We start from the raw sequence: 18686 nt of genomic DNA, 5'->3' as shown, positions 1-18686 counted from the left end.
AGGAGAGAGAGAGAGCTGGCACGTGGTGCACAGCTGTCCTCAGAGTCTTCATTAGTGGCGTGATGTGTCCAGAGCCTGGACAGGGAGGTGGGGATGTAGAGGGAGGAAGGTGCGGTGGAAGTGGGGCGGGGGGGGGGGGGGGTGGACACTGGCCGGGAAGTGTGTCAAAGAGCTAGCCGAGCATGGCGCGGTACCGGGGGCGAGGGTGTCGGGTTCTAATCAGGCAGAACCGAAGTGGGTTCTTTCTCACCACAGGTCAGTGGGGTGTCACTTCGCAAACAAACAAGATGCGGCAGAAGAGATACATTCCAATACAGCAAGAACAGCAGGGTGGGGAAAACAACAGAGAGAGAGAGAGAGAGAGAGAGAGAGAGAGAGAGAGAGAGAGAGACAATCAGGGAAAGAGGAAGAGGGGAACAGGGGGAAAAGTGAAAAAAGAGACAGAAAGAAGTGGCTGGAAAAAGAGAGGGGGACATAGAATAGAGGGCTGAAATAGAGTTCATTTGGAGAAGGACAGAGAGAAAGAGAGAGAGTAGGGAGAGAGAGAGAGAGAGAGAGCACAAGCCAAAAGTAAATGATCGTAGCTTTCTCCATAGCCGTAGGACTTGACATCGAGCTTAACTAATGTGCAATTAAGCCACAGACTGGGAGAAAATCACCTTGAAAAAACATTTGTCAAGTCGACCATTTCTTCTTCTCTGTTCTCTGTGCTAATTAACATGGGAATATGAAGTCTATTTGTTTGCCTATGTGATTACATACAGAGCAGCCAAACAAACACATTAGTATAAACTGGGGGATGCCTTGCCAAGGCCTATTTTTATACGTCTCTATTAGATGTAAAATGATGTGCCATCCCTATCATTAAGCAATAATAGTTTACTTTACAGCTCATGAACTACAGAATCAACAAATTAAGCATATTAATAGACCCATATCATATCATCGTGTGTGTGTGTTTGTGCATGCGTGCGTGTTTCTCTCTCTCTCTCTCTCTCTCTCTCTCTGTGTGTGTGTCTATCTATGTGTGTGTGTGTGTGTGTGTGTGTGTGTTTGTGTATGCAACACTTGTCCATCCAGACATGTCATATTTAACAACATATCACTCTTCCATAGTATATGCATTAAAAAAAAAAGCAGAGGAGACCATGAACCATCATGAAAGTCAAATCAGATTCTCAGCCGTCTGCTCTCGGAATGAAAATGCTCTGCCCGCCACAGATAACTAGAGGAGAGGGACGAGAGGCGAGGAAAGGCGGGAGGCGGGGGGGGGGGGGGGGGTGTGATGGGCTGAGACTGGACGCTTGAAAGCAGACGAGGGCAGAGAGGCATTTTTGGACTTTATGCGAGGGTCAAGCTGTATTGAAGTTGCGTTGCAGCGGGTTTAAGTCCTTTCCAGTTCCACTCTGAGGACTGGCAGGGCAGCTGGATGAAAGCCTGAAGGCCACACTACTCCCCTGTGGGGAGGAGAGCTTGAGCAGTGCATGCAGAGGAGCGTTGGGTGAGTGGGGAAAAAAGGCTAAAAAACTAAGTGCCTCTGTGTGTGTGTGCGTGTGTGTGTGTGTGTGTGTGTGTGTGTGTGTGTGTGTGTGTGTGTGTGTGTGTGTGTGTGTGTGTGTGTGTGTGTGTGTACGCTCGTTCTTTCAGGTTGGGGAGCTGGACACTGTGGACGTGAAGGTGGAGGACTCGCAGGTGTGGGTTCCGTCCGAGGAGCCCATTACCAACCACGCCTTCCTCCTGGAGTCCAAGATCTGGGAGGTGTGCCGGGAGCTGCCCATCCACTGGATCCACCCTGCGCCACTCCGAGGTACACACACACACACACACACACACACACACACACACATAGGTGCATCCCATGTCCACTTGAATAAAGGAGACTTCTCAAGGACACTCAAAATACCCCAGGAAAATGCAAAACAAACCCAATCTTATTATGAGTTGCTACAAGATGGGAGTTTGGCTTTTGCCATTCTCTAAATCATAATTTCCTAGTTTCAAACAGCCACCTCTCATCAAAGATTGCACATGCAGCCCTAAGACAATGTTTCTCCCCCTTCTTGTAGTGAGCATGAGTAAGAGACATGGGCAGATTTAATAAGGAGTTTTCTGGGAGTTTTTTTTTTGTATTAACCTCCAACACATAAAACACTATTCCAGCAGCCCCACCCAAGCCAATAGTGGTCATTTTGTTTTTGCTTTCTCAGTAGAAAAATATAGTATATAAAAGCCATCAAACAATAGCAAAGTTACATTGTTGAGAAATATTAGCTCATCTAACGTTATTTTTCTATACCTAATCCTATGTTACCTTTGGCCTCATTGTCAGCTGCTTCACAACAATTTGCTATCTTATTAGCTCATCTAACGTTATTTGCTATCTTATTAGCTTAATGAGTTAGATTCGGCGATAAAACACAATTTACACAATGTAACACCACAAGTTGTCTTACTAAGGTATACAAAAATAATGTGACCACCAAGACGTTAACTTACAGCACCTTATGCGGTGAACCGTAATGTGCCACTTGAGGTTTGTGGTATTCTTACCAGCATGTCTGCATTTTCTCGCTTCTGACATAACGATGCATTTCGTTTTAATCTCTCAGCCTCATTAAACCCAAGTATCAGCTTGTTTTTCTCTCCAAACGGTTGTTATTTAATATGATCTTTCTAATATATAGTAAAGTAGTTGAAAGGTTAATATATGCTTGCACTTCACTGTGCTAGGCCTGATATGCTTTGTACACAGCAGAGGAAATGAAACTGTTGAATAGAATACCCATTAAACCAGATATTTGGTTGTTGATGTGTACATATTTCTTTTATATTATTTGAAATTAAAACACTACAACTTAAACCTTTATGGGAGGTTCAACGCACTAGAAATACCCACCCACCATCCATCTCATGCCTTTGAGCTCAGCTGTGTGTGCAGACTGTCTCTTATCCACTCAGCCCAAGTTCACACAGACTAATTAATTTCTTGACCATGTAAAAGTAGCAATTGACCTATTTTGCCAGGGAGCCGCGGCAGAAAGCGGAGCATCCGCCGCCCGTCTCAGGAACGATCCGCTGCCCCCAGCCATGCCCGTCGGAAATCGACCCCGAGATCCAACGGAAAAAACTGCTGTGCTAATAACTTCCAGAAAGTAATCATCCAACAAGGCCTTTATGTACATGACAAGGCTCCCAGTCCTCCAGGGAGGCTTTGTCAGACAGAGTGTCTGATGTGTGGATGTGATCTGAGTATGAGTGTCTCTTTCCCCCGCTTATTCTCTCTTTCTCTCTCTCTCTTTCTCTCTCTCTCTCTCTCTCTCTCTCTCTCCCCTCTCTCAGAGGCTCAGTTCCATGACGTGGAGGACGTGGAGGACATGCCCGACGAGGACGCCCGAGGTCAGCGCAAGGCCAGGGACGTCTTGGATCACGTGGCAGTGAACGACTATGTGAGTAGGCGACTACCCGAAACCACTATCCGTTGACCAACCGCAGCAATCTAACCCCCCCCCCCCACACACACACACACAATTAACCCCCCCATTCCTCCCCCTTTTCTTCATCCGGTTTAAATCAGCCATTAATCTATGCAGCATTGCAAGACTTGAAACGGAATTTGCAGACCACAGGGCATTGCAATTGCTCTATATATCTGTTTAAATGAGGCCAGCTCACTTAAGACTCCCCTTAATGTCTTCCCATTAATTGAGAGGGGTGTTTAGTCTTCAAAGGCAGCTCTGCATCTCCCTCAAGCTTTCGCTGAAACCTTTCGTGCTTCTTCTAGCCCTTTGTTTATTTATTTTTCCCCTCTTCGGGTGGATACAGGGCGCCTCTTTAAGGTTATTCGTTAATGAATTAATTCATTTATTAACGTTACCCTTAATTATGAACGTCGAGGATAAATAACCACCGACCGAAGCGTTTGGATGTAAATTACCCTCGACTCTCACCTGTGCTCGTGTGCAAGTGCTAATGGCTGTCCCGCCGTTAGCGGTCAGGGACAGACACCCACATGGACTCAACTGGCGATTGACTCTTCCCGTCCCCCGTCCCCCACTCTAAACAGAGGGACATGAGGGAGAAGCGGAGAAGAAAGAGGCAGGAAATAAGACCATTTATCTGCAGCCTCCCAGGGACACCTGAGTCCGACACTAGCACCACTGCCTTCTCCTCCTCCTCCTTCCTCCTCCTCCTCCTCCTTCCGTGTCCCTCCTTCTCCTCCTCCTCCTCCTCCCCTCCTCCTCCTCCTTCCTTCTCCTCCTCCTCCTCCTTCCTTCTCCTCCTCCTCCGTCCGTGTCCCTCCTTCTCTCCCATATCCACAGCTTCAATGTTCCGTCTAATTAAAGCAAAACCCACAGATGAAACGTGTCTCTTTTTCCTCCTCTCTCCATCCCTCCGCCCTCCTCTCTCTATCTCTCTTTTTCATATGCCCTATTTCTATCAGCCCTTTATGACTCGCCAGTCCATCCCCTTCCAACACCTTTCCCAGCCAAGTTCCGTCTGTGGGTCGAACGATAGCAAGAGCTTTGGTGTGTGGTGTGTTTGTGGTGTGTATGTGTGTGTGGTGTGTATGTGTGTGTGTGGTGTGTGTGTGTGTGTGGTGTGGAGGGGTGATTGCTGGGGGGTGAAGTGACTCTGCCAGTAATTGGGAGTCGGATGTCACTGGTTGACGAGGAGAAAGTATATTTGCATTCTGCGTGATTCTTTAACCATCAGCGCCACAGATGGTTGCTCATGCCACCTCCAATGAGAGCAAAATGAAGAAAGTCTTACTTCCCTCTCCTACCACAGTCTTTGTTCTATATATTCTTCTTTTCCTCACCCGACCTCTCTGACCGTCTCTAGTATAAATAACCACTGAGTGTGGTGCTTCAGAGGCGTGAGGTTTACAAGGCTGACCTTTGGCCGCGTCTGCCACAGTGATGTGCCACAGCACGGCGCTGGTCGCGGCGATCCCTCAGACTTAATAACTATCATCCAACGCGCCCGAGAAATTGCATCATGATCCTTGACCCACATTCTGCAGATAAGCCTCTCGGACAAGCAGGCCGACTGGCCAGTCCGCCTTCAGACTTCAGGCAAATTGATTTCTGATTGGCTATCTGAAGGGAGTTGATGGACCACTGCGTGACCCGCGCGCCTTGGCCTGGGATGTTATTGGCAAATGAAATAGTGATCAAACACCCGGCGCCTGTGCAAGGGCCCCTCACACACACACACACACACACACAAGGGCCCCTCTCTGGACGGACGCTGGCCCCCATCAAAGCTTTTGGAGACCCTCTCCTCTCCTCTCCTCTCCTCTGCACACATTCTGAACTGCCAATCATAGAGAGCATGTAGAATGGAGTAGAGTGTAAATGAAACGTTGGGGAAACGGCTCTGTTATATCTTCAGAATCTATGCAGAGTTGTTCACCTGCAGGTTCCCAGAGGGCTATGCCTTTGCTACAACGTGAATTGGCAATGCACAGTATTTGATTCCAGTTGCATGTTAGTTGGCAAATGGTTGAGTAATACTCAAGGGACAAATGTGTCTCTCACATCAGTAAGCTCGACATTAATCAGAAGCACTGAGGTGATTTATAGAGGTGTAGAAATTCAGCTGAGTTGAGTTGTAACTCGCTGGATGATTCGACACAACTGGCTTGGTTTTCCACCTCACTTGTCCATATTGAATCCTTCCCATGATCCTTCAGGGAGGCTGTGTCGCATTGTAATGCCCCGACGCGAATAAATAAAGAACGTCGCTGTAAATTCAGAGCAGATTCGGTGGTAATGACTTTAATTTTTAATTAATGCCGCTTGTTTATGAGTGGAGGGTACATTTCCCATGGTGGTCGTTTCTGATCAGCGCAACACTGTCTCACAAATGGAAGTTCAAAGGTACCGTGATTAATATGTGCAATCTATTCGAGAGGCACTGGCTTTGATTAATTTGCCTCGGTGGAACAATACCACTCAATGTCTGTTTGTTTGGTGCCTTATCACCCATCATTTAGCTGAAATATCCCCCAATGCTGGAGCAGGCGAGGGTTAGCTTGTGGACCTGATAATGCGATCACTTGAACATCGACAGTCATTGTGTAGTTGGCTACATTATTAATCGTCGCATGTAAAAGTGATGACCCCCACCAGTTGACAGACATTATAAATCAGTAATTGCCTCTTTGCATTTGCAAGAGTCATAAATCATGACTGTGACACATGTGTCCTCACCCCCCCCCCCTCATCTTAAACATGCAGTCCCCATCATTAAGAGAGTGCAAATTCACACAATTCATCATCTTTGTACTTTGTTGTAATGGCTGATTTGTATCACCTGGGTTGTGTCTATGTGTTGGGAGTACGTCTACACTGATTTGGAATGGAAATTAGCATATCCAATCCAATAGCAGTTACCGTGCCAACCATGAGGACCTGAAGCTGCCTCTCCTCGCTCCCCACTTGCATTCTGTCTTTGTTTTTGTTTTTTTAAAGAAGTCAACACCTGATTGTTTGCCTTTCCCAGACATCTAGGTCAGTGGCTGTAACGAGCGTTAGTTACTACAGTGCGTTTTAATCAGACGGGAGGCTCCATGCGGTCTCTGAAGAGCCATCTCGTTTTGTGTGCCTGGAGTGTTCTGCCGTCAGGCTGCGTCCAGGGTGGCATCTTCTCCCACCGTGGCCACTTCTCGCAAGGTTGTGCTAAGTGTGGAGAAGTACAGAAAAATACCGAATTAGATCTCAGTATTTTCCAGATCTGGATACGTATGGTAACTGTTGCATCTGCAGCACTTTGTCAAAAATATAACATTTCCAAAATCTTCACCAGTGTGTGAGACCAAAGTGAGCTTGATGTTGATTTTGAAGTAAGCAAGGCACAAAGTGTGACATGGGATTTGTTTCTCTGTTGAATCTAGGCTGCAGTGCATTGTGTGCAGCTGTTGGCTAGGCTCTGCTGAAGTGCTAGCTAGTAGACTTGTGTTTATGTAGGAACCCTGTTCTTGGCATGCAATTTCCGAAATGCTCTTGATCAAAGGCATGGCTCTTCAGCCTAGGGTAAGGTGGGGGTGAGGGTTGGGGTTTGGAGGTGTGACACACACACACACACACACACACACACACACGCCGACCATCACAATGGAAAAATCCGCAGCCCATTAATTTCACCCAATATTCCTTGTGTTTGAGTTTCATTTGGCCCCTTATATAAATTGTGATGTGGCCGGCGCGAGCAAATAAAGGGGATCTTGTTAGGCGATCATTACTCTGCTAATTGCCTCAGGAATGTGCCAGCCACTTTGTGCCAAGGTCACCGAGGTGGGGGATGCTTTCATTTGTGGGCTCAAATTAAGAGGTGGCAGCCATTTTACTAGTTGTCTCTGTGTGTGTGCTGTGATGTGGTGTGTGTGTGTGTGTGTGTGTGTGTGTGTGTGTGTGTGTGTGAGAGAGAGAGAAAGAGAGAGAGAGAAAGAGAGAGTGTGTTTTTTAATGTCTATTTGTGTGTCATGTATGTGTGTTAGTGTGTGGGTTAGTGTGTGTGTGTGTGTGTGTGTGTGTGTGTGTGTGTGTGTGTTTGTGTCATGTATGTGTGTTAGAGCGTGTGTGTGTGTGTGTGTGTGTGTGTGTGTGTGTGTCGAGGAGTGAGAGGTCACAGAAGAAAGGGATAGCGTAATTATCCTGGCTACCAGCAGTGTCAAACCCACTTTGATGGAGAACTGCCGGGCCAAACAGGGCTGAGGGAGTCCTGCAGGAGAGAGGTGGGACAGGCCTGGCAGGAGGAATGCTAGCACTGGCACAATGGAAAGGTCAAGGGTATTATATCATGCTTTATGCTCCGCTAGCTCAAATCAAGGCCGCCTCGTGTAAATACTGTTTTGATCCGCGCCATCATTGAGTTCGGTTGGGTCTGAACTGTTGTCAATTTACCATCAAGTCCAAAGCGCTCAAACCTCAAATCAAGCCATCAGTCTTGAGGAGGGTCAATCACTGGCACGACTGGCTGCTCTAATGACTGCCCCACCCTTGTTTTTTTTTTCCTTTGTAGAGAGAAATCGGACTCGAGCTCACCAACGCCCTGGACGAACAAGGCTACTGCTGCCAACACTGTCGCCGTGGCTACCGCCACTGCCAGCGCTATCACGAGCCGCTGGGCGGCTACTGGCCCTATCCGTACTACTACCAGGGCGGCCGCGTCATCTGCCAAATCATCATGCCGTGCAACTGGTGGATCGCACGGATGCTCGGCCGAGTTTAGAGTGAGTCGGCGCGGCTCCACGTCCTCCTGGCTGACTGAAAGATTAATTGGTGCTGGTGCTAACGCAGCTCAGGATATCTGATATGCCTTAGCCTACTTCATGGTTTTTGCTGGGCTCGGGAGCAGTAATGTTTTATGTAAATCACTCTCTATCAGTGGAGTACACAAACAAACGCTAATTTGATGTTTCATGAGATTAACTCTAAGCAGAGACGGAACCATGAGTGCTTGCTCAGCCATTTTGCCTCTGTTGCCTTATTCCACTGCATTTATTCGCAAATTGGCTTTCCAATGTTTTGTGCAATGAATCTTGCGTGACTTGTTTTTTCAATCAACGTTTCTTTCTTGGTGAAAAAAAAAATCATCTGTTGCAGATGTAAACAAACTGGGGCACCTTTCTTGATGTTGAATTTTTAAGAACTTTAGAAGTAAATGTTTTCTTTTCACCAAACTTTTGTTTGCATGAACCTCCTGATCTTTCTTTATTTAACAGATGGGTGTGAGGGGTTACCAATGTACTTGTATTCTTTTTCTATTAGACATTCCATATGGTTAAGGACTTTTACTGGCAATTAGCATGTACAACATTTAGCTGTACTGCGTACAGTACATTGTGTTTTTATCCACGGTATACTAATGTAGAAATATGTGAATTTAATGTCTTCAAATGAAATAAAATGTCCATATTTACAAGCCCAAGTTTCATCTTTTTATTCTCATTTGATAAATACAATATTTCACGCCCAAGTTTCATCTTTTTATTCTCGTTTGATAAATACAATATTTCACGCCGGGTTCTTGTTCTGTACTTTGGTTGATGCTGAGCTAAAAAAAGGAAAGTTTCCAATATTTTAAAGTTCCCAATCTTTTAAAATTTCCGATCTTTTTAAGTTTCCGATCTTTTAAAGTTTCCTATCTTTTAAAGTTTCCAATCTTTCAAAGTTTTCTTATGTGTCTTTGGAGCAGGTCTACATAAAGATTACCAAAGAAGATGATGAAAAAAATGTACAACCACAGAGCACAGTTTGCCAGTTTTGCGATCAAACTTTCAGCATTACAAGTGCAGTCTCAGCCAACTGAGGAAAACTGTCTGTCAGTGGGATAGATGTTCTCTGATTCTGTATCAACTCAGCCCCCCCACCCCCCTGCTATACACCAGACACTGTCATTGCTTTTCATAAGTCTGGTTTTTATTGACTTTTGCACCTACTCAGACAGCCAGGTCTCCTATCCAACTCGAGGTGTGACTGCTGCCGTGAAAGAAAGGCGCAAAACCCCTTTGCATATGTGCCAGCGCTTTGCAAACCAAAGCGCTTCTGAGAATCAATTTAAGGTTTAAGTCACACTGGCTATTTCGGGAAGTGATTCACACCCAGAGCAAAAATATTGCTTTCATCTCCGTGACAAAAGACGGCCAAATTCAGCACATACAGTACACAAACTCCACAAACACCCAAGGCAAATATAAGGCCGAAAGGAAAGAGCCTGGTCTAGGTTTTTGTGACTGACGAGATCTGCTTATTTCACCATCTCTCATGCAGTGGTTCTCCCTTTAGAAACAAATTCCCACAACCAACATTGGCCAAAAAAAAAAAACATTCCAAAACCTTAGCCATATCTATCCTAACATAAGCTTCAGAATTTGCTGCTGTGGATATGGAGATAGACCCTTACCTCTCCAGAAATATCAGTTCTCCCCAAAATGCAAACCCCCAACTAGAACGTTAAGAATTCTTTAAGGCTCGTGGTCTAGATGGCAGATCAGAAGGGGACAGCCCCTGTCCCCCTACATACACACACAGACACAGACACACACACATACACACACACACACACACACACAAACACACAGACACACATACACACACACACACACACACACACACACACACACACACACACACACACATCCAAACACAAACACACACTAGGATAATGAATAAGACACACATCACCACCACTACCACCAACATTACAAGTTTCTGTGACGGGCCTGAAATGCCAGTCTGTTTGAAAAAAGGCCCTTATGCCATGTTTTTATGGGTGTATGCTGCATTCCTAAATACAAGATCAAATTCAGTCAATTCAGCTCATTTCTCTCCAGTGCTCAGAGTAAAAAAGCTAAGAGTGAGTGAGAGGAGCGAAATGATGGTGCTCTAAGCTTCTGAAAGCCTAACGGCAGCAGACTTCAAACAAACTAATTTAACTCACCACGAAGCCTAAAGGCAGCCCTGAGAAGTGCATGATAACCTACATGTGTGTTTACGTCTCTTTCTCCTCTCACTGAAAAAGCATACTGTGTCTGACATACGCTGTGGACAGTAAGGCGCTAGATACTGAGCTAACAGGATTGATTTGTGTGTGTGTGTGTGTGTGTGTGTGTGTGCGTGTGTGTGCATGCGCATGCGTGTGTGTATGTGTGTGTACTTAACCTCATGTTGATTCAACCATCTGTAATGTACTGCCAATCCTCATCAGTCTCCCTTCGGGTGCACAGAATATCGATAATGTTTGTTTTTCAGTTGCAAGTCAGGTCTTGACAATCATTTTACAGAACAGCTGGCTTGCTGGTGCCACCTTGGAGAGATAACAGACATTATTCGCAGCACCACACAGCAATCTCCAAGAAAGCAAAAAAGAAATGGTAATAAAATCAACCTTCTGCTTTGTTATCACCAGTAAACAAACATAACCCTCAGCTGCTGCACTTAGGACATTTACACCGCTATCTGGGGAATCTAAAAGGGGAAAATCTGTGGTCTTGGGGGACAACATTCGAATGAAATGAAGAGAGAAGATAAAAGGAAAGAAAGAAAGAAAGAAAGAAAGAAAGAAAGAAAGACAAAAAAATCATCAGAGCTTCTAGTCACAGTCTGGTATCTGACTCTTTTTTGACTTCTTTTATATTTTTTCACACATGCAAATATATATACACATGCAAATAAATAGATACAAATAAAATAGCAACAGCTTGTGTACCTGTTTTGTGTTGATGAGGACGCAGGCGGAACAGATGAGGAGAGAGCCGCTGTGAGTCTGGTTGCGTGGCCTTGGCCGCCAGTGCCCATGCCAAGGTGAGGGGGGGCTCTCTGTTGTGGCCCGCGGAGCAGTGAACCCTAACAGGTGTGCATGTGAATAATTTTCCTTTTGTTAGCACATCAAAGTGTGCTGCAATTTACCTCCTAGCCATTTGTTTTGGTTTACAATGCATTACTTGGCCATTACAGTGTTTAGTTTCTCTCTCTCTCTCTCTCTCTCGTATTGGCTCCTGGTTGGCATGTGGTTCTGCAGGAGAAAGAAAGAAAGAAAGAAAGAAAGAAAGAAATATGCGGGAGAAGGACTAGACAGGGCGAAAGAGAGAGAGGACGAGAGAGAGAGAGAGAGAAAGAGTACACTGTGTTCAGTCGTGAAACCCCCCAAACGCCTGAAGGAGTTTAGGGGAGCGAGGAAAGCGTGCTGCTAGTGCCATCCGATGGCCGGACATCAGAACAGCATGTTCATCTAAGCCAGGCCGTGTCAGATGTGAAGGACTGCAGCCAGACGATGAGCCGTTTAGTATGGAGTATGGAGGTAGTGCCTCTGCTCTGCTCTGCTCTGCTTGCATTTGAAGTCTGTATCAATACATCATCTATGCTGATGTATGCATGATCTTCTCCTCCCCACGTTCAATCAATACTCAAATCTACTTGATGCTCATCTGGGTCTTTTCTCAACAGGCAAAATGGTGCCGAATGCGTTCGAAATGTAAACACTGATGAGTGTTATTTTTTTATTTCTTATTTTCATTTGAATTTCCCCTAGGGATCAATAAAGTATCTATCTATCTATCTATCTATCTATCTATCTATCTATCTATCTATTTACAGCTTGGGACACTAAGCCCTCAGCCGACTGCCCTGTTCGAGACAGGACATGCACACCCTCTCCTGGTCTACCTTAACTATCCTGAGAAATATGATAAGAGCGAGACTCTCACAGGCGCTCTGCGCGACACCAGTGAATTGAGTAGGTGGTTGTAGTCTTTAGTCTTTAACTGAGGTATGACTCTCACAGGCGCTCTGCGCGACACCAGTGAATTGAGTAGGTGGTTGTAGTCTTTAGTCTTTAACTGAGGTATGACGCTCAGTCTAGCGCCCGTGCTCCAGAGAACTCACGCTGGTATGAGCCCCGGCACCTGTTTAGTGAAAAATCTCCCAGCAGCCCCCAGACAGAGAGGCGTGAGCAAGCGACCGAGCAGCAGCAGGTGCCGGCACCGCCGTTGCTCCCCGCTGCCCCCTGGGGGTGGGTGGGCACTCACACTCCTCAGCTGTGTCATGAGCCCCCAGCTGCTTGCTTCTTCGCCCTGTCTCAGAAATAGCTCTCACACACGCCCTCAGCTCCACAGGGCCCTGGAGTTTTCTAGAAACATCACTCCCAACAAACACACACACACACACACACACACACACACACACACACTTCTCTCCCACTCTCTAACCCCTGGAACCTGGACTTCAGCATTTCATGTCACTAGCCTGCTGTCTAAACAAGAGCAGCGCGTGAGCTGCGCTTGGCTGTCGAGCTCCGCAGCCTTGACTGATTTGAATTGAAGGATACTGCTCTTTGGTCTTTCGCCTCCTTCTGCTTTCATGTCAAATAAGTTGACTATCAACTCTCGACCGACCACCTGAGGATCAGCCAGGGATGGAGCTTCCTTTGAGGTCGTGCTTGTTTCAAGTTGTTGTAGACAGTGCAGCCAGCCAATTACAGCAAATAAAAGAGCATTGGGGGGGGGGGGGCTGGTGAATTTTTTGCTGTGTGTATATTTGATCTCCCCTCTCTTACCCCTACCTGCTCCTAGCTGTTGTTGCCTCGGAGAGGCTGGTGTTGTGTTAGCCCGGCGCTGTTGTTTCTGTTTGTGCTATTTTCTGTTGCCGTGTTTGCTTGTGTTTGTTTGCCCGCCTCGCCCACCCGTGGACACGCCGAAAGAGCCTGGTCTCCAGCTGTACTTGAGTAAACTCGGGGGCTGGGAGCGGTGGCGGCGACCGGCTGCCAGATGGCTCTCTCTCTTGCGCGTTGGCTCTCCCTCTCCCCAAACGCGACTCACACCCTTGGCAACAGGGCCCCCCCCCCACCCACCCACCACCACCACCACCGCCACCTCACTCACCTACCCGCCCACCCGCACACACAATCCCACCACCAGCACGAGCACACCGATCATCAAACACCGAAACACACAAGGCTCCAGCCAGTTGTGGATTCCACAGCAGCTGGCGCTGCTATTCCTGCTGCCACCACGGGCACCACCACCACCATCACCACCAGCAGGGCCAGCAGCAGCAGCATCACGCGTTGGGGTGGCAGCTGCTAATCAATGGAGAGAGGAGACGTCTCAGGCAGACGGGCAGGCGAGAGCCCCTCTCCCGCCGGCGCTGCCTTCACACTCTCCGCATGACTGGACTTGACAGCAGGGGCACGGGTCTGATAGCATTAAATAAAAACACACAGGTGGTCGAGCCCAATCACCTCCACAGCAGCTCAATTTCCTCTGCTCCCAGCCTCCCCCCACCCCCCCAAACACACACACACACACGCAGCTCTGATCCACCATGGTGGAGCGGCGTGGGCTTCCACATCTGCAGGCCTGCAAGCAGATGTGCTGTGAACTTGTTTGCCCTCACAGTTGAGCTTTAGCTCCCTTTTCGGCTTCTTAGGGCTCGGAACACGAAATTAAGTCGTAATTGTCGGGGAAAAAGCAAAAAACTAGCAAAGGAAATATGTGAAAACCCAAGCAGTTGGTCTGACCTCCTTCAGAGGCTGGTGCTTAGGCTTATTATGAGATGTGAGGACTCGTGAAGGAGAGAGGGGAAAGAAACACTTAATAAAGTCGGAACAATGGAGGCGAGTCCTTTTGAGTCCTTTGTGGTTTGCAGATGGTAGAACAGTCAGCTTAACGCAATTTTTCTTGGCATCAGAAACAAATGTGACTTCAAAGAGGTCATTTAAGCAAAATTGAGCTTTATTACATTTTTTTCTTTGTTTTAGAAAAAAAAAATACATTTCTACACTACTATTTCAGCATATCGGAGTGCCTCTGGCAGCTCCAGAACAACACAAGTAAAACAATAACAGGAGAGAAGAAAACAGCAGGACTCGGGCAGAGGAGCACAGCTGATACACTCTGACCCTTACCAGACCCTTGTGCTGGGTCAGGGGAGAAGAGACAACGCTGAGGCCCATAAACCAAACCTTAGCCAGCGGAGCCAGGTGCAAGGATTTGACTGTGCTTGTTGTGTAAGGCATTAAATGGGGGGCATGGGGGGTTAAGGCAAGGTCAAAATTGTCACTGGTCGTTGATTGTCACTGACTTCCTTTCGATTTCAATGCTGTAACATTTCATAACGCTGATTGTCCAGTGTTTGTGCCAATTTATCAGGACATAGATTATTTTCAGAGGGAAATTGAATTGAGAGTGAGAAGAATTGTTGGAGCAGCCTGTAACCCCGCAAGCCTGGCCTCTGGCTCCACACCAAGGTCCATCCAGACGGCCAAGGCTCCCCCTTTTCAGACAGCAGAGTCAATCACAGCCACCAATTCGGTACAAATTGAGTTCTGGATCAATATGGGTGCAGTGTGCTTTACAGCCCCGTACACACCCCCCACCCACACACACACACACACACAAACACACACGAGGTCCTGGGCTTTTTAAAGGCCTCAGCTCGCAAGTCCTCGGCTCCCATCCGACTCAATGTAGAAATGTCACATGGAGTGTGAGACGCCCATTTGGGGAGGGAGGCAACAACATCATTCAAATATGGAGCATGGCTCTGTGCTACGTACACTCTTTTTAGAGGGGGATGTGATAAAGGTGAACATGGGGTTGACTGTGAAACCAATGAATTGGAGCCGGTGGGAGCTTTCACTGGCTTGCTAGTTTCGGGGGTAAATAGGCCTCAGTTACGCCAGCACAGAGTTTAGTTGAGAAGCACAATGAAAAAGGCATTTTACCGTATAAAAACAACACATCAAAATGATGTGTTCACAGTGGCTATTTATGGAGAGGACAGAAGGCATGGGGCGATTCGTTTTCTCTTTCTGTTGTTTAACATAACAATACAAAAACATAAACATTGGAGTGCAGAGTATATGGAATGCTTCAAAATGATAAACAGATACAGCTGGAGACAAACAAACATTTCAATTCCTGGTTCGTACACACTGCGGAATATACGTTCCCTCGTATTTGGTATTTTTGCATATGTAGGTAAATAATAATAAAAAAGAGCCTTTTTATACAGAATTTAGAAATTCACAAAATAAATAAATTTGTGGCCTTAAAATTGAATCTCAATCGTATATTATATATATTTATATATATATATATATATATATATATATATTTCTATATTTCCATTTCATATTAACAGGACTTTACTCTGGGGAAGAAATAAGGGTTTTTGCTTTGAAATCACCAGCTTGGAAGTTGTTCCCAAATTCATACTCTTTTTCTTTCTCTTGGTTGAAAGTCTGCAAGTATACATTATATACTATCTGTAATCAGGTTGCGGCGGGAGAGAGTGAATGCCCATTTCCATAGAAACACGGTGTGTTAAGGCCACGAGGTCTCGGCAGAGAATCACACTGCATTGATGGCGTGATAACGGCGGGGGGGGGGCGGGGGGGATTGGGGGGACTGCAAGTCACAGAGCGGTGAGTCACGTCCATAGTGCGAGAGGTGGCAGCACCTTGAATTGAAAGGAAAGTCTGAGAGAGTGCACAGCATGGTGAGACAAAAGACAACATCCTCCCTCTTTGCTTTAATTAAGGCACTGTTCAGTTTAGGTGTGTGAGGCATGGTTTGTTTCTTTTGTTATTTTTTCTTCTATTTTTTTTATTTTTATTTGTAAGTCACTCCCCTGATATCCGGCTGTTCTTTCACCATGGGTGGAAGACCTGGTGGCTGGTCTGATGAGTTTAACAACAGTCTTTCCATCTGCACGCCATCAAAGTGTCCTCGACAGGGTTGTGTTTTGGTTTTGCCGTCACCAGAGTTTTCAATTACCGACAACTCAGTTGCATCCCGTGACGTTCTTTGGTTGATGGGTGGTGGGGGGGGGGACAAGAGATGACTTGACTTAAGCTTCTCACTGGCACATTTGGTCGGGTGGTCCCTGCTCCTAAAATGGCTGCGTTCCTGATGGGGAATGATCGATCATGTGGATGGGAAGAGGGGCGTGCTAGTGCCCCCCCCCCCCTCTTCCAAATATCAAACAGACATCTGAAAAAAAGGCAATCCCTTCAAATGTAGGCACTGGTTCACATAGTTTATGAGTAAACAAATGTCCTCGGCCGGCAAGGGGCCTATATTTTTTGTTGTTGTTTCGTTAAGAGCAATAAATTACAAATTTGCTGCTGCTACTGTTGACTGCTGATGAAAGAAACTTTGAAAGAAAAAAAAAAAAAACAGCAGTCAGGTTTTGGTTTTCTTTTGAATAGGTTTGGTTTTCTTTTGATTGTGTCCATACTCCATCTGAGACGCCTGCGGATGGAGGGGTTGAGAGGGTGGGGGGTGGGGGGGTCGGTTGGGGTTAGGGTGATGTTGCCTCTAGGTCTCAGACATCTCTGTTTTTATCTGGATGAAGTCGGAGGTGGGCAGACTAACGCTGACGGGGACCTCCACCATCTGCTCCTTGGGCTCGCTGACCCCCTCCAGCTCCTCCACGGGAGTTAGGCCCTCGCTGGGGCTGCTGGCCAGAGGAACGCCCGAGGAGGTGTCCGAGTGTCCGTTCATGCCGTTGGCGTCCAGACTGTCGCTGTTAGCGATGCCGTCGTCCTGAGTGAAGATCACAGTCCTGTACGTGAGCTCGCCATAGCCGTCGTCCATCTCCTCTTTGACGTAGATGCCGCCAGCCCCTGGGTCGCAGTTGACCAGCGACTGCAGGTAGAAGGGGTCCAGGATCTCCTCCTTCACAGAGAGGCCCTGCAGCTCGCCGGGCTTGAACACGGTGGCGATGACCGTGCCGGGCTGCTGGGCCACCACGGGCTGACCGTTGGCGTTGAGCGTCACCAGGCGGGTCAGGCCGTTCAGCGAGCCGGCACTGGTCATCACTCCTCCGCCTCCTCCTCCTCCTACGGCCGACCCCAGGCTGGTCACCAGCAGGCCCTCGTGGAGTCCGCCGCCGGAGAGGTTGCCCCCGGCGCCCGTGGACAGCGAGGCGGTCTGGATGGTCAGCACGTCTTTGCCCCCGGGGCTGGTGGAGGGCACAGTGTGCAGGATGACCCGGGGAGGCGAGCCGTGGCCGCCGTCGCCATTGGCCAGGACAGTGGTCAGGGGCACAGTCTGCAGAGTGACGGAGCCGCCCGCCTGGGAGCTGGACGTCAGGACCATGGGGACAGTGGCTGGCATGTTAATGGTTCTGGACAGAGAGAGAGAGAAAGAGAGAGAGAGAGAGAGAGAGAGAGAGAGAGAGAGAGAGAGAGAGAGAGAGAGAGAGAGAGAGAGAGAGAGAGAGAGAGAACGAAAGAAAGAGAAAGAGAGAGAGAGAGCGAAAGAGAAGAGAGAACATGAGGGTTACAAAAGGGCTACGTAAATCTCTTTTTTCTCTAGGACAGATTTTTAAAACCGCCTCGATGGTCTTTCTGCTTTACACACCATGTGATGCCACTAGCATATGGACACAGTTCAGAGAACACATAATGAGAGGAATGCGTCTTCTCACAGCACGCACTTGCTATTACCCAAGCATGAATGTTCATGAGTGGACACTAGAGAATTAAATCATAAAAGCATGAAACGCTGCATGCATACAAAGACCTTTGTTGTGGCTACATATGTATTCCCATATGTTCCTTCTGGAATGAGAATGCGCTCATTACTAAATTAAAGCCGTATTACATGTTGTTAAATGTTGTTACCTATATATCATGCAAATCACACAACTGAGACTCATAAGAACACACACAAACACAAACAATCAGATAAAACCTCCACTAATACTAACACGCCACAATATAGTAATGGAAGTTGAAGATAGCTTACCATTACATCATTACGTTAAAGCTGTTCCACTTATAATTAGCACACTGATGTGTAGGTCGTATTTTTCATTGACAATAATAAGGCCGTATAATATTAACTTGACTTCTGCCCTCCAACATGCAGAATCCATTACTTATGATGTACAGCATGTATATTAGAGCGTCTGTGGTTGCACTAAAGTGGCTCTCATCGAGATATCCCATTAGGTAACTTATTAATGTATGGGCACAAGTTAACCCATTACATGTACACACAAACACAAACACACACACACACACACACACACACACACACACACACACACACACACACACACACACACCCGTGCTGGCGTGCTCCTCACCTGACGGAGTGGGACTGTGCGGGCACAGCGGCGCCCTGGTTGGGCTGGAGCACGTGGACCGTTTGCAGCAGCTGCTGCTCTTGC

The 18686-nt window shown here is 47.0% G+C and overlaps 2 protein-coding genes across 7 annotated transcripts in view; one reads left to right on the top strand and one right to left on the bottom strand.

The window, feature by feature from the left end:
* Positions 1-8928, top strand: part of tnmd (tenomodulin) — a 46815-nt gene extending 37887 nt beyond the window's left edge. The window contains exons 5-7 of the mRNA XM_076292839.1: positions 1648-1807; positions 3340-3446; positions 8026-8928. Of these exons, the coding sequence (XP_076148954.1) occupies positions 1648-1807; positions 3340-3446; positions 8026-8235 (477 nt within the window). The 3' untranslated portion in view covers positions 8236-8928. The remainder of the gene's footprint in view (positions 1-1647; positions 1808-3339; positions 3447-8025) is intronic.
* Positions 8929-14218: 5290 nt separating this feature from the next.
* Positions 14219-18686, bottom strand: part of elf1 (E74-like ETS transcription factor 1) — a 49935-nt gene continuing 45467 nt past the window's right edge. For all 6 annotated transcript variants that reach the window (XM_076291607.1, XM_076291611.1, XM_076291606.1 and 3 more), the window contains 2 exons: positions 18603-18686; positions 14219-17636 (listed from right to left, as the gene is read on the bottom strand). The exon at positions 18603-18686 is cut by the window's right edge and continues 294 nt beyond it. In XM_076291607.1, coding sequence (XP_076147722.1) covers positions 16826-17636; positions 18603-18686 — 895 coding nt within the window. In that variant the 3' untranslated portion in view covers positions 14219-16825. The remainder of the gene's footprint in view (positions 17637-18602) is intronic.

Source organism: Alosa pseudoharengus, unplaced genomic scaffold (genome assembly GCF_046254945.1).
Source record: "Alosa pseudoharengus isolate Yale_2024_CS ecotype anadromous, Long Island Sound unplaced genomic scaffold, YU_APseudo_1.1 YU_APseudo_1.1_scf_19, whole genome shotgun sequence".
Classification (NCBI taxonomy): Eukaryota; Metazoa; Chordata; class Actinopteri; order Clupeiformes; family Clupeidae; genus Alosa; species Alosa pseudoharengus.
Note: the sequence above shows the minus strand (reverse complement) of the source record. Positions and strands in the feature narration are given on the sequence as shown.